Source organism: Oncorhynchus mykiss, chromosome 8 (assembly GCF_013265735.2).
Source record: "Oncorhynchus mykiss isolate Arlee chromosome 8, USDA_OmykA_1.1, whole genome shotgun sequence".
NCBI lineage: Eukaryota > Metazoa > Chordata > Actinopteri > Salmoniformes > Salmonidae > Oncorhynchus > Oncorhynchus mykiss.
In genome coordinates this window covers 27,229,841-27,244,545 of record NC_048572.1, presented here as the reverse complement: position 1 = coordinate 27,244,545, position 14,705 = coordinate 27,229,841, and the positions used below count along the sequence as shown (strand labels likewise).

General features: G+C 44.1%; 1 protein-coding gene across 8 annotated transcripts in view; it reads right to left on the bottom strand.

Annotated features, from left to right (window-relative positions):
- Nucleotides 1-367: 367 nt before the first annotated feature.
- LOC110529722 (nesprin-2) overlaps nt 368-14,705 on the bottom strand; it is a 233,020-nt gene continuing 218,682 nt past the window's right edge. For 7 of the 8 annotated variants that reach the window (XM_036985202.1, XM_036985203.1, XM_036985208.1 and 4 more), the window contains 14 exons: nt 13,644-13,794; nt 13,053-13,235; nt 12,554-12,691; nt 11,970-12,161; nt 11,492-11,780; nt 11,207-11,278; nt 8,688-8,830; nt 7,706-7,832; nt 7,374-7,576; nt 6,534-6,734; nt 5,767-5,895; nt 4,472-4,672; nt 3,323-3,468; nt 368-2,733 (listed from right to left, as the gene is read on the bottom strand). In XM_036985202.1, coding sequence (XP_036841097.1) covers nt 2,523-2,733; nt 3,323-3,468; nt 4,472-4,672; nt 5,767-5,895; nt 6,534-6,734; nt 7,374-7,576; nt 7,706-7,832; nt 8,688-8,830; nt 11,207-11,278; nt 11,492-11,780; nt 11,970-12,161; nt 12,554-12,691; nt 13,053-13,235; nt 13,644-13,794 — 2,386 coding nt within the window. In that variant the 3' untranslated portion in view covers nt 368-2,522. The remainder of the gene's footprint in view (nt 2,734-3,322; nt 3,469-4,471; nt 4,673-5,766; nt 5,896-6,533; nt 6,735-7,373; nt 7,577-7,705; nt 7,833-8,687; nt 8,831-11,206; nt 11,279-11,491; nt 11,781-11,969; nt 12,162-12,553; nt 12,692-13,052; nt 13,236-13,643; nt 13,795-14,705) is intronic. The other variant, XM_036985205.1, reaches the window with a different exon arrangement.

Sequence of the window (14,705 nt, the reverse complement as noted above, 5' to 3'; positions counted from 1 at the left end):
ATGAATTAACTTTTTGTGCCAGTGGCGTCCTTTCTCAAGAACAGTGTCCTTGCGCTCAAGAAATAGTACACTCAAAAACACTCAAACTATATTAAGCATTTTGTTAAATTGTGTGTGTCAGTATTTTGCATGTGACAAATTAACAAAATACAAAAAATATAGTTTTTTGTGTAGTGTATTCCTTTTAACAGTCTCCATTCTATACTGTTATTTATATGTAGTATGTAGCACCAGGGGATCAGTAGCTTTTGTGTTTTGTTCTAAAGTGATCTAGGAAACAAATTCAGAGATGGTGTGTGTGTGCATCCTTAGCATCAAGCTAGACAATTACCATCTTCAACAGTCTCCACAGAATACGCCCTTGGAGTTTTTGTTCAGTAAGACAAACAATGTTTATTGCCAGAGAAAAGGGGCATACATATACAGTTCATTGTTTGAGAGCCTAAATCATTTAGCACACCACCATCTTTAGGGCTTAAGTGTCCTACTCAACTGTACATTATGCAGCCATGGAAATGTCTTTTCGCAACAATGATTACTGAATTCATTTTTTTTTTCTAATTTAAAGAGTAGATTTCTACTTTTAGAAATTGAAATGAAAACTGCTATTATTTATTTCTGCACCAATTTATTACAGTGTCTTGGTTACTACTGGTATCTACCCTACAGTCTGCCAATGTCTCATTATCGTGAAAGATATACTCTTCCGCTCTTCAAATTCTCCCCCTTACAAAATATTCAGTTTGACAGATGTGCTCTTGATTGGTTACACAGTATCGATGTGTGGAAAAGTGGCTCCATATTTCCAGGGAGTGCAGTATAGGAGAGGACAATAACAAAGATGTACAGTTTAACAACATGTCTTCCATAAAAAAAATTTAACAATCTGGTGTCAAAATGGCACCCATTCATGTTGGCTACCTCAATATACACTTTCTGATATATGATTTAACTGCTACGAATGCTTGTGCAGGTTCAGAGGTGAAGAACATCAAAATTATATTATTTGGAAATAATACAGTGCACATACTTCATACACACTGACCCAGGTCTCCAGACTAAAATGTTTCCTAGGTGTTTCACTGGTGCCACTAACTTCTTCAGCTGGTGACACCAGCCCATGATCTGGTGATAACACCCCCCCAATACAATTAGCAGGGTCACACAATAAAATACATTTCAGTCATCCTCTTATGTCATTCACAATGCATCATTAAGTGTAAGGGACTACTGAAATTGTTTTCAATAAACAAGTTATTACTTCTAACATGTCCAAGCAGGATTGCATGATTAAAAATATGTTGGTATGTAACCTAATCCAGTGGGTTGACAATTAGGCTATTTTTTTGTTGTATTTTACTGTCAAAATAGGGCTCTAGAATTTCCCGATTTCATTTTTTTTTTTTTTTTTTTTGTGAAATAGAGATGAATTTGGCTTTATCGTTATGTGCACTAATATTATATATAGGCCTAGTTTAATTGGTGCTATTTCACCACCGGAGGAAGTGGAAACTCCAAAACACATTAGCTAGATCGCTAACTCCAAACATAACACCTACTGCTAGTAGCCATGTATTAATCTAACAGTAAATGTAATGTCCTAAAAAAAACTGCAATGAGGTTTACTGCACTTGCAATGGCTGATGCAACATTTCACACTCTCTGTATTTCAAAGCCATATCAGATAATTATAAAATAGTGTGCTTTGAGCTCAATAATGATCGTTGAGAAAAAAAATGATACCTACAGAAAGCTGAGACTAGTTACTTCCAAAGTGTTGTTTTTTTAAATGTTATACAATCACGAGGGGGGAGAAGAGTGTGAGAGACTCATTATTGCAGCCGGTCCCAGCGAAACAGGCAGGCACAGAGGCAGGGCAGACACATTTATTTCAGGAATCATGAGGATAATGCACTTTACTCTTTAACAAATTCATTGGATTTATCCGCCTCCAAAAAATTGCACGTTTTGATTGAGGCGACCAGGTAGAATGTGCAGCTCACACCAGTGCGACCAACTAAACATTTCACTCGCACAGCCAAGTCAAAGGGTCGCAAAATTTGACCATTTGAATAGTAGACGCTTACAGAAGGCATTTTTGAAGGAGTGCAGGTGACATTATTCTGAAAGAACATCAATATAAAGCTGTTGTGGACTGGATAGGTCCTACAACAGACTGCTACTTCAATACTTGAATGGCTTGAAGGGCAAATCATTATGATAGAAATCTTTACAAGCAGAACACAACCTCACAAAAACAAGTCTCCTTTGAAATACAGTACTTGCTAGTGACGTTAGCGGCAAGAGTTCCAAATGGGTGGATCACATGAATTGTTTGATAGAAATTGAACATCGGCATGGCTTTTAAGGGAATAAATTAATTATAAATTCAAATCTATAAATATAGATATTTAAAATACAATTTTGGGACCGTAACAATGTCCTCTCTCCAGCTCTTAAGCAGAGAGTATTGATGGGTTAGCTTTGGAAGCAGGCCACTCATGTCAGTGTGTGTGTTTGTATCAGGTGGGTGGTGGGCCATTGGTGTAGCGCAACATGGGGTAGAAGGAGCGGGCAAAGTTGTTGGACAGTGTGCAGCTGTGGTCGTTCTCAGCCAGGGGCACCAAGCAGGCCAGCACTAGGACCAGGAGGAGGAGGAGGTGTAGGGGGAAGGCGGCTCGTAGCACGCGGTAGAAGAAGGACCGAGGTGGGGTTGGGTCCCTCTTCTCCCCACTGGAGGTCCAAGACAAGGGACGAAGAACAGTACTTAGGCAAATCATCAGTTAAAACATACAGGAATCCTCCACAGACAACCTCCATAGACCATAACAACTGTTTCGGGATGAAGTTTTCCCCAGGTACGTATCTAGGATTAGTTTCCCCTCACCCAATCCTAACCTTAACTATTAGTGGGGGAAATGCAAATCTCACCAAAGATCAGTGTCTAGGGGCAACTTCAGCCTCCACGTAAAAAGTCTTGAGACCACTAACCTTTTATCATTACATCAAAGCAGGAATTCATTCAAAGGCGCGTTGCAGCGCTGCCCACTACATTACCGAGAAAGCGCCTTTTAAAGGCAATTAACACTTGAGCCGACATTCATGAATGGGATCTCTGAACATGGGGGGGAAAGAGCTTTTTAAAGGCACGTTGTCGGTAGTGCAGCACTGCAGTGCACCTTCAATTGGATTCCAGCCCAAGTGTCTATAATCATTTCAACATTGACAATAATCATTTCTATGTTTTATATTTTCTGTTATATACTGTATATTCTATTAAAGCATTTTTGAACTGAAGAAATTTTAACTATCTGGTCCGTACCTTCTGCCAGCTGAGGTTGGTGTGGTATTGGTGCTCTCCTCTTGACTGGCATTAGACGGGGACTGACTGCCCTCCGCCTGCCCTCTGCCCTCACTTTCAACTGCAGCTCGAGCCGCAGCCGGACCTGCAGATAGAGTCCCACAGTCCTGCAGCAAGGGCAGTAAACACGTCAGGTTGTTCATTTGAATGGTTAGAAAATTAAATAAAAGTCTCACACTCCTGGTTCCGATGCAATACAGTTAATAAATACCAATGTTTTGACAGCTTAACTGCTTTAATCAGGCTTTCAATGGGCTCATTTGGATGGAGCATGGTGCCAGCAACACGGTCGTGTTCATTAGGCACCAAATGTAAGAAAACAGACTGAAACAAGAAGGGACTACCTGGATTTGTCTATTAGGAAACGCTCATTTTGGTGTTCCATTGCAAAATGTCTTAAATCCATTTCCATTGCGTGCCCTAATGAACACGACTCAGGAATGTGGGTTGTGTCAAATTTGTTTTAAGACATCTTTGCAGTGTAAACACAAAGACTTGCGTTTCTTGCTGTATCTTTAAGTCCACATAGACTCCCCGTTTCAGTCTGTTTTCTTATGTTTCTTCTAAATGTGTTTCCAATTCTGTCTGGTAAACAATGTTCTTTGTGCATTTCTAGAACATTGTCAATATGTCATTTCTGAATCCATTCCTGGGGCACCTCCAGAAGGGGCATAGTTTTGTTCGAGCCAAGAACTAATACACCCGGTCCAACGAATCAATGGCTTGGTGATTGTTGGGCGAGATAAAAAATGTGCACCACCTTGTGGAGGTCCCTGGTGATTGGGATTGCATAATCCATAAACCGTGGAGTGCATTGTTGGGGTCAATTCAATTTCAAGTCATTCAAATCAGGAATGTAAACCAACAAAGGTTTGAGTTTACTTTCTGAGCTGTCTATATTGGAATGGAATCAACCACAAACCCTAGCAAAGTTTGTGGGGCAGGTTTAAATTCAATTCGATTGAAGTTAGGCAATTGAGGAAGTAAACTCAAAGTCCAATTCAATCATTGAGAAAAATTACTTTTATTTTAAATGATCTCAATAAACGAAAAAGGAGAAGCAATTTTTTTAAATGTTAAATTCAAATAACTTGGTGTGGGGTCTCCTACCAGGCGCTCCTGCACAATGCTGAGGTCGTGGGCCACCTGGCGGAGCAGCGTCCACAGTTTGTTGGCTGTCACGTGGAGCTTCTCCCGAGCCTCTACGCTCTCCTCCCCCACCCCCTCCTCCTCCGCTGGCTGCAGCTGGCCCCACAGACCCTGGAGCGAGCCCACCTGGCTCTGTCTCGCCCGCAACTCATTCTGCAGGCCCTGGAAAAAAGGACACACACACACAGACATCAGTCGAAGGGGAGCTTCCGAACCCGTGGAAAATTATCAATGTAAAAACTCATTGGCCAAACCATTGATAAGGGAATGTGCAACATTTACAATGAGTATACTAAACATTAATATTGAGTTGCAACTCCCCCCCCCCCCCCTCCCCCTCCCCCACTCAGAACAGCCTCAATTCATGGGAATGGATTCTACAAGGTGTTGAAAGCGTTCCACAGGGATGCTAGCCCATGTTGACTCCAATGCTTCCCACAGTTGTATCAAGTTGGCTGGATGTCTTTTGGGTGGTGGTCCATTCTTGAAACACATGGGAAACTGTTGAGCGTGAAAAACCCAGCAGCATTGCAATTCCTGACACAAATCGGTGCACCTGGCACATACTACCATATCCCGTTCAAAGGCACTGAAATGTTTTGTCTTGCCCATTCACCCTCTGAATGGCACACATACACAATCCATGTCTCAAGGCTCAAAAATCCTTCTTTTACCTGTCTCCTCCCCTCCTCCATCTACACTGATTCAAGTGGATTTAACAAGTGACATTAATAATAATTAATTAATTTTTTTATTGTTTAGTCATTTAGCAGACACTCTTATCCAGAGCAACTTACAAGAGTAATTAAGGTTAAGTGCCTTGCTCAAGGGCACAGCAACAGAGCCTTGTCGGCTCTGGGATTCAAACCAGAAACCTTTCAGTTACTGGTCTAACGCTCTAACCACTAGGCTACCTGCCACCCATCTGCTCAGCCTACTCAGTGTATATTGCACTATCCGTTAGAACTTTCCATTTCCCCATTCTCTCTGACAAGTCATGTGTACTCCCTCCATTTTTCTCCCTCTATCTCCATAATTTTCCCCTCAAGTTCCCTTACTCTAACCACCCAAACCATCATCACCTCTTTTCTCTCCTAAACCACCCCTGCCCACTCCCATCGCCTCTACCACCCCACACCCCCCTTTCTCTTCCCTCTCCCTCCTCCCCCCTTATCCATCCTCCCCATTCTCCCTCCTCCAGCATTCTCCCTCCCTCTCCCCTTTCCCCTATGTCTCCTACCACTCCCCTCTCTCACAGTGAGTGTGTTGCGGTGCTCCAACAGCGTGCCTGGTGGCGTGTCCGGGTGGTGGATGTCGACGGCGTAGCGCCTGCTCTCGGCATGGGCCAGCCACAGCAGCAGGGAGTGCAGCGTCTCGTGGAACTCCTGCCGTGGGTTAGAGGAGAAAGGGCAAAGGTCAGGGACCTCAGGTCGGTGCATAGTAAGTAAGCCTTGGACAACTAATCCTGTCCAAACCAAAACTGCCCATAGGGGCATGAACCCATCTATTGATTCTGTATTGTGAGGCAGCTTGAACTACAAGTACACCCCATGGATAGGACGGTAGGTCGCCGCATTGGACGTCATAATAATAATAATTGAATTTTCTGCAGAGACACTCAAGAGACGTCAGATGACCTTACAACCAGGTATGGATCTATTTTTCTGGTCGCTAAAAATAACATTTTCCAATCAGCATACAACCAGACCATGACATCACAGAAGACATCAGAATGACTTAATTGCTACCAGTTTTACCATCTGGACAGGTTGGACATTTTTCTTCTGGCCCAGCAAAAGCACGCCTGATGAAGGGCAAGGGTTGTTGAATCAGGTGTGCTTTTGCTGGGCAATAACAAATATGTGCAACCTTGAGGAGCTATACCCCAGGAACCAAAATTGAGAAACAATTTACTCCCAGTGTGCAAAACCGGTTGAATTACGTATTTTCTAGGCAAAACTGGTTGACAATATGTCATTTCAAACAGTTTTACCCACTGTCCTGTAACTGTACAGTAACTGACCTGACAGCGCATGACAGTGGTACGCAGACTGTCCTGCCACTCCTCCAGGCCAGTGCAGGCCAGCATCCAGCCCTGGTTCATACTAGCCAGGCCCTCCCCTAGCTTCCGGGCCTCCGGACCGTCACACCCCACCAACTCGCGACTGCCCAGGTTAAGCGACAGCATGACAGCCTTGTAGTGAGCAAATACCTTCTGCATCTCCTGGAGTGAGAGAGAGCGAGAGTGAGAGAGAGCGCGCAATGTATAGTGTCGAAAATTATTGTACCAACTAAACCGCTGAGAAAAATATTTTCAGTTACCAAAAATATAGTATTTTCAGCTTTGAAGCTTAAAGTAAAAGAAGCTAAATCTAAACTTAAGAAGGGGAAGCATAGAAATAGAGCACATGGTATGGATCTATCAGACTTGCTTTCAATAAGAATTACAAATCTATAACTCACATTTGGTCGGGCCACGCACAAAGCTACATACTGGGCCTTTAAAGGGACAGGTAGAGGGGCAATCTGACTTAAACAACGACAAAGCAGATTGCCCCTTTAAAGAGAAGATTAAAGGGATAGTTGACTTCAAAATGTACATTTGTCCTATGTTTTTAAACCTCAAAAGTGGCTCTCCAGAGATAAGTCCACGTCCCAGGTCAGCTATCTGTTGTGTAGATCCAGCTATTACCCTATTATGCCTCAAACCAAAATTAATGGAAAAGATGAGCACTGTATGTAATTCATTTCCTTACCTTGAATGGAAAAGACAAGCAATGTATGGTTTCAATTTTTAAAAAGCCTTAGTCTCAGCTGTCCTAAAATGGACACTGTAGTACAGTATAATATTCAGAAGCCTTACCTTGAGTTGTTTGACCCTAGCCTCCATGTCTTGGATGCTGGTGGGGGTCTCAGGAACCTGCACTCTCTCCAGCTCTGGCGTTACCCACTCCAGCCAGGAAGTGATGTCACGCAGGTCAGAGGTCAACTGGCAAGGCTCCCGCAGGCCAGACAGCAGGTTGCTCCTGGCCTGAGCCTGCAGCAGCTCCCAGCGCTCGATCACCCCTGAGAACACAAATACGCCCACAGGCACACACGCACACATTTGTAACATATTTATTTGTGTATCGCAAATATTGCATGACGGCAGGTAAGAATGTTCACATGTTTCCTCCCCCAATGTGTGTGCGGTACCTGATTGTTTGTCAGCGGTCGTCAGGCCAGTGAGGCCCTGTTCCTCGGGCTGCTCCTCATCATCCAGGATCAGGGAGACCCTTTTGACACTTTTGATGCTACCACTGCACTCTGACATCAGACGCACCTGTAACGCAGACACACTGTTACAGCATGTAACACACACCAATGCGCATGCATGCACACAAGGACGAGACGGCATACAGAGAGGAGGTAGGCACTCTGACAGTGTGGTGCCAGGTAAACAACCTCTCCCTCAATGTCAGCAAAGCAAAGGAGCTGATTGTGGACTTCAGGAGGAACCAGGCTGGGCACGCCCCCATCCTCATCAACGGGGCCGCAGTGGAGATGGTCAATAACTTCCAGTTTCTCTGTGTTACACATCTCCGATGAGCTGAAATGGTCAAACCATGGTGAAGAAGGCACGACAGTGACTCTTCAACCTCGGGAGGCTGAAGAAAGGTCTGTTCCCGAGGGCCCTTGTTCGACAGGAGCACCATCGAGAGCATACCGTCGGGCTGCATCACAGCTTGGTGACTCCACCGCCGCTGACCGCAAGGCACGACAGAGGGTGGTACGCTCAGCCCAACGCATCATTGGGTGCACACTGCCTCCCCCTCTCAACAGAACATTTCCCACACCCCAATGGACATTTATATTTAGCATTGTCGCAGTTCTAAACTGTGTATTATTAATATGACATGTTTTATTGTTTCATTCATTCACTCGGCACTTAATCATTTCACTGTATACTGCAAATACATCTGTGACCCTGTGCAGGTGACTAAATAAAAATATATAATTGAATCTAATCACACACACAAACACTAGGTGTAGCCAGAGGGGGGCAGCAGAGCAGATTTATGTAGGAGTAAGGGGAAGTTGCCCCTAAATGGATTAGCATTTTCCCCACTAATGGGTATGGTTAAGATTGGGGAGGGGAAGCTGATCCTAGGATACATTTCAGCCCGGAGCGACTTACGTAGCCTTGTTTGAAGGGAGTGCTAGTGTGTGTAGGTGAGGGGTCCAGGCCGTCAGGAGAGTCCAGGTGGAGGGACTCCCTGTCCGGGTCGCCTGGTGAGCGCCAACTTGGAGATTCTGGTATGGCCATGGATCTGAGTGGAACTGAGAGGACCACAAACACACACAGGCATGCATGTACACGCACATGCAGACACACACATACACACACACACACACACACACACACACACACACACACACACACACACACACACACACACACCCCTGTTAGAGCCCGAGTTTACATTAATTACCACATTTTCCCTGCAGACCATTCTACTTCCAATGGGCATAGACGTAATTTCAATGACTAGTTTTGATTTACATGAGTTGTCAATGAATGTGAATTCTATGTGAAATCAACAAAAAATGTCACCATGTCATTAGATTTAGGTTTTAAAAAATATTTTTGCCAATCCAATCAGTTTCCCATGTTGATTCAACGTTATCACATTGATTGTTTGTTGTTGAAATGACGTTTAAAAAATTATTCAACCAGTTTTTGCCCAGTGGGCTTGCTCTGGTTATAAAGGAGATTTTCTGCCACCCAAATAATAATGCCATACAAGTATAAATCAAGCAGTGAAAGAATCCATGTGTGTGCATCTTTATTCCCATGCAGTATTTCAGGTGGTAGACAGTAGCAAAGGGAGGTTATGGCACAGCAGTGGGGTGAATTAGTGTAGTTGGATCTGGCAACACAGATGGGAGTGGTTTCACTGTATCTGGCAACCCTAAGTGGATTTTACGCTTAAAGCCTATTTACTATGCAGACAAGTCTCTAATTGAGGTGTAAGTAAAGGTAAGTAGCCTTGCCCGAGCCAGAATGACCCATGGGCAGGAACCTATCTTCTGTTTCCTTAGCGTGAGGTAGTTTGATGTACAAGTACATCCCCTGATTTAACCAATCACATGTTTTGATTGGTATACTAACTGTGATTGGTCCCTTGAAATGTATAAAAAGACTGTTTTACTTCTACTTTACTTTTACTGTTTTACTTCTGTAAAAACCCTGACGAAGGCCAGAAGCCATAACACATTGCTTCTACATTTAGCAATAAAAATGATTTTTTATTTAACGCCATTGTCCTCCAGGTGTTGCTGAATCACCTCTCTACTTCAAATACATCCACTGGACAGGACGCTAGTCTGTCACAGGGCCTTACCCCCAATCTATTCCCTTAAGGCCAGGCACCACACGCTAATCCTTTTAATCATATCACAATCAACTTTTATTTTCTGGAACATATTACTACAATATGCAAATGAGGCGATTTATTATTAAATAGTGCATATTTGCATACAACGCAAATATATATTTTTCTAGACACTGGATTAAGTCAGCCTAAATATTTTTGTTTCATTTTGTTAAGACACTCCAGGACCGGACTTGGATAAATACTTCAATCTTTCTATCTGTAAAACACTAAAGACATTTTTCCAAATAAAATGTTAACTAGAATAAAACATTTACGGCATATCAACAATTCCCTCTGGGCAAGTCCCGAGAATATATCTAAGGATAACCACACACAATTTTGATATGGTCAAGCAGGTCCTTCTGACGCTGAGAAAATTAGTTGGTGTGTGGGAAGAGTCTGACTTTTGGGAAATGGCAGTTAAAGACAAGTACACTGAATTAAGACTACCAAATGCCAAAAGCCTATTTAGACCCAATCACCATCTCTTCAAAGTAAGTTACTAAATGTAGTCCAGTTTGTAACATTTTCTATGAAGTGGACTTTGAAATGATGTGCAATCCTATGTAGTGAGCTTTGAAATGATTGATGTATGTTCATTTTAAAGTTGTTCAAATCCATAAAAATGTTGAAGGTAATATGATAAACTAAAGAAAATATACAGTTTCATCAAGTTTTTTAAATGTTTATGTTTACTCTTTAAAAATACTAATATTAATGGACCAAAATACCCCAAAAATGTCTAAATTGACACAAAAATTCATTTCAGCATGTGGTGCCTGGCCTTAATGCTGAGTGTCCTGCAGAGACACATCGGGTTCAATTTTTTGAGTCTTCGGTATGACTCGATCAGGGATTGAACCCCCAACCTTCAAATCGAGAAAAAAACAACAATGCTGTGGCTTGGCTGGTCTAGCTGTAATGCTGCAGCCTCTGGCACACTTGTCAGCATACATTTGAATTTGGCCTACTGCTCTTTGACACAACTCCCTGTCATCCTCTCTCTATATATGTTAAATGAAATCAGAAAATATACATTTAAAAAAAATTACACTGAGCTAAGATGTAGCCTAGTGAAATTGTTAGTCAGCTTTAGCTTTTTTGTGAGCGGTGATCACACTTTATTGTGAGGACTCCTATAAGATAGTGTGTACTTTAGCAGTTTTGCGTGAGGTTACTGTGGGGTTGCGTGAGGCATGCCCCAAGCCTAGCAGAACCCGCTTGTATATAGCCACCCAATGGCATCGGCATGGAAGAGGAAGACCATAGTGGTGCCTACCAGAGGGATCAGCTCCCAGTGATTGAGCCGTGGCTTTCACAAAGTCCTCTGGACTCTCTGTAACCTCCACCTCTGGAGAAGAGTAGAAGAGGGCCAAGTTGAGTGTGAGTGTGTGTGTGTGTGTGTGTGTGTGTGTGCGTGACTGTCACTGTGGCTGTGTGTGTACATGAATATACTGTATTCATAAATACCACAGCATTGTTGAATACTCATTACTGATTGTAAGACAGACACACATACACACTTTGTTGTCATCAGAGAGGAAACATGAACACTGTATTTTACCTGGCAGAGTACTGTAGTAGGTCCCGTCTTTCTTCTCAACCTCCTCCTCCTCGTGGGACGAAGATCCTCCTACGTCTCCCGTGTGGTCCCATTCCAGAGGGATGGAGTCGCACACGCTCACGGGTGTCTCCCGGCCCGAACACTCCAGGGGAGGGGCCAACAGGTGGGTGGGTGTGGCAGGGGCACTCCCCTGACTCTGGCTCCGCCCCAGCCAGGAACGGCCAATCAGCTCGCAGCTCCCCACCAGGGGCTTGTCCCCGCTGAAGAGCTCCGGTTCCTCCTTCAACACCTGGAGAGGAAGAGAGGAGATTGTGTCAGGAGCTAGTGGAAGCAGATCACCTTGCCATACACTTCCTGGCAGTAGGAGTACAACTCTTCTGTGTGTGTGTGTCTCTCTCTCTCTCTTTGTTGGGGTGTGTTTCTCTTTTTTGTGTGCGTGCCTGTACATCTGTGTGTATGTGTGTCCACACATACTAACCGGTGGCTGCGTGAGGCGCTGGTGGAAGCGGACCACCCTGCCAAACACCTCCTGACAGTAGGAGTGTAGCTCCTCTAGCTCGTCCTCGATGAGAGCGGCGTCCAGCGGAGAGCTCCTCTGGATCAGGCCCTCACCGAACACAATCAGCCCGTCGATGCGCTCCGTGTTGAGGGTGATCTCCCTCTGGAAGGACTGGAGGGGAGAAGGTCAGTTTGGCATATTCCCCACTAATAGTTGTGGTTGGGATTGGGGGAGGGGAAACTGATCCTAAATCTGTACCCATGGCTGGGAAACTTCACCCCGGAGCTAGAAAGGAGAGGCGAATGTGAGAGTGTTTGGTTGACTGTGTGCATGAGTGACTGTGTTAAAGCTGGCCATGGATGCGTGTGTGACATGTTTGCTCTCCTGCATCTGAGTGAGTTACTGTGGAAATCTGAGTTCACATGTGCAAGACAGTAACTGTGTGAATGCACATTCCTCCATGTGTGTGTGTCCACTAGTGAATATGCGTTCCTGAGCTTGTGCGTGTGTGTGTAATCCCTGTCTGCCCCACCTTCCCCCAATCCCACCCATTCCCCCCTTACGTTGAGCTGCTTCATCTTGTGCTGCGTGTCTGTCTCAGAAAAGTGCTCCACGTTGGTGAGCTGCAGGTCCATCTCCGTCAGCCACACCAGCAGGCTCTCCCTGGTCCCCTCAAACTCCTCTCTCTGGCCTGTAAAATGCTGCAGTGAGGAAGGGGAAAAGAGACTGAGTTTTTGTCTGTAAGAAAATAGTGCTTGATAGTGTGCACACCTAGAGTCAAGGTGCAGATAAAATTCAAGATTCACATGGGGGGTGGAAAACAGTCATAGCTCTGGCTCTTGATGTAAAAAATAAAATAAAATTGACGATTTGGCCATCTTGGCATTTCATTTTTTTTACAAGTCCCTTAAAAATAGGAAAAGCAATACGCCAATGATTTCTTAAGCTCTGATAGACAGTAAGGCCGATGTGTAAGCTAACTAAAGTAACACTGGCAAGCGCAGTGTGCATATTTTTTTATTTTCTTTAAAAAAAAAAAAAAAAGCATTCCTTCCTTATCACCTTTAGCCTGCGTAAGATGGCCGCCGTCCTCCTGTGCAGTGTATCCCAGCGGCAGTTGCCCTCATGGACCATAACCTTGATGCGGCTGGCGCCGTCTGTGCGGTTCTCCCGGGCCAGCCTGCGGTACTGGTTGTTGACCAGCTCCAGCTGGGTCACACGCTCCTGCACCTGCCTCTGGAAGCCCTGCGTAGGGTGGGGAGGGAGGGGATGTATGGTGGATGGGGGAGGTGTAGAGGGTATTCCGAGAGTGAGGGAGGGAGGATGAAAGGAAGCGAGGGAGGAAGATTATGAGGGAAGATAAAAGGAAGGATGGAGGGAAGGAGGAGGGAGAGAGGGTTGTGAATAACATTGATTGATGAATATTGGGGAAAGGATATGATTAAACCAACCATCCAGTAACCGAGCCATTGGTTAGTTAATAGAATACAATGAAAATCTCAGACAGTGTGTCCGCAATGGCAACCTATTCCCTGCAATTTGCACTACTTTTCATCAGAGCATTGGGTAAAAGTAGAGCACTAGGGTGCCATTTGGGAGGCAGAGGTGAACTTCACTGTCAGTTCCTATAGGGTCCTGACCCCCAAAACTGACCTCAAACTTCTTGAGCTCCTCCTTGGCGACTGTGTACGGAACGTTGTCAGAGTTGGGGTTGGCTGCCGTGCGTTCGGCCAACTTCAGCCAGTCCTCAAAGCACGAGTAGTCCTCCAGGAACTTACACCACAGCCTCCAGGTCTCCTCGATCCTATCATAGGGAAACATCAGTGTAGGATAAAGTTGCCCTGAGACGCTAATCTTGGGTCATGTTTTGCAATCCTCCCACTAATAGGCAAAGGAAAGATTCACCCATGTTGAATGTTATATTGTTTGCCTGCATCTCTGAGTGATGTTCTATCAATTCTCTGAGTGATTTTATGTTTTCATGTGTATCTGAGCTATTGCCGTTCGAGCAGGCGGACATTTGTCAGGTATGACTAGCACTGCGATTAAACCGCTCTCACTACACTGGAAGTTAAAAGGAATATGACTTTAAGATCTCAAAAATATCTATCATACATGTCAGATTTAAATACTAGCTGATGCCATAACAGGTTGTCTTCTTTCGAATGAGCAATTGATTATAATTTAGCGATATTCCTACTTTGAGAAATGTATAATTTAGGGTCCACCACATTTCTCCTATTTGTCTGCCTCTTCAGTCCAGGGTGCATTGCATGGTGCCGCTGCGAGACACATCGATCTGCAGGTTGAACATGGTGAGGTTGAATTCTGCTTCACATGCTGACATTGAATTCAGTCTTATTGTGTGTCACTACATTTGCTAGTTAGCCAGACAGAGCTGCCACAGATTTCCACAACAAGTTTCACATGTTGCTACCAACCTTATTATAACGACAAAATTAAACATTTGTTAACAACATATATTGTTCTCACATATTAGTGTTATTTAACACTTTAAATTATAGGAATGAGTGGTTTTGGGTGGATATTTCCTTTAAGGTTAGGATAAGGGAAGGGGAAGCTGATCTTAACCCAGATGAAACTTCACTCTGGACCGCGAAACATCACCATCCATCACCATCCAAATGAACCCACAAACTTCATTCATCACTTTTAGTAACACTTTGTATAAGCCACCTGTTTGGTATTGCATTA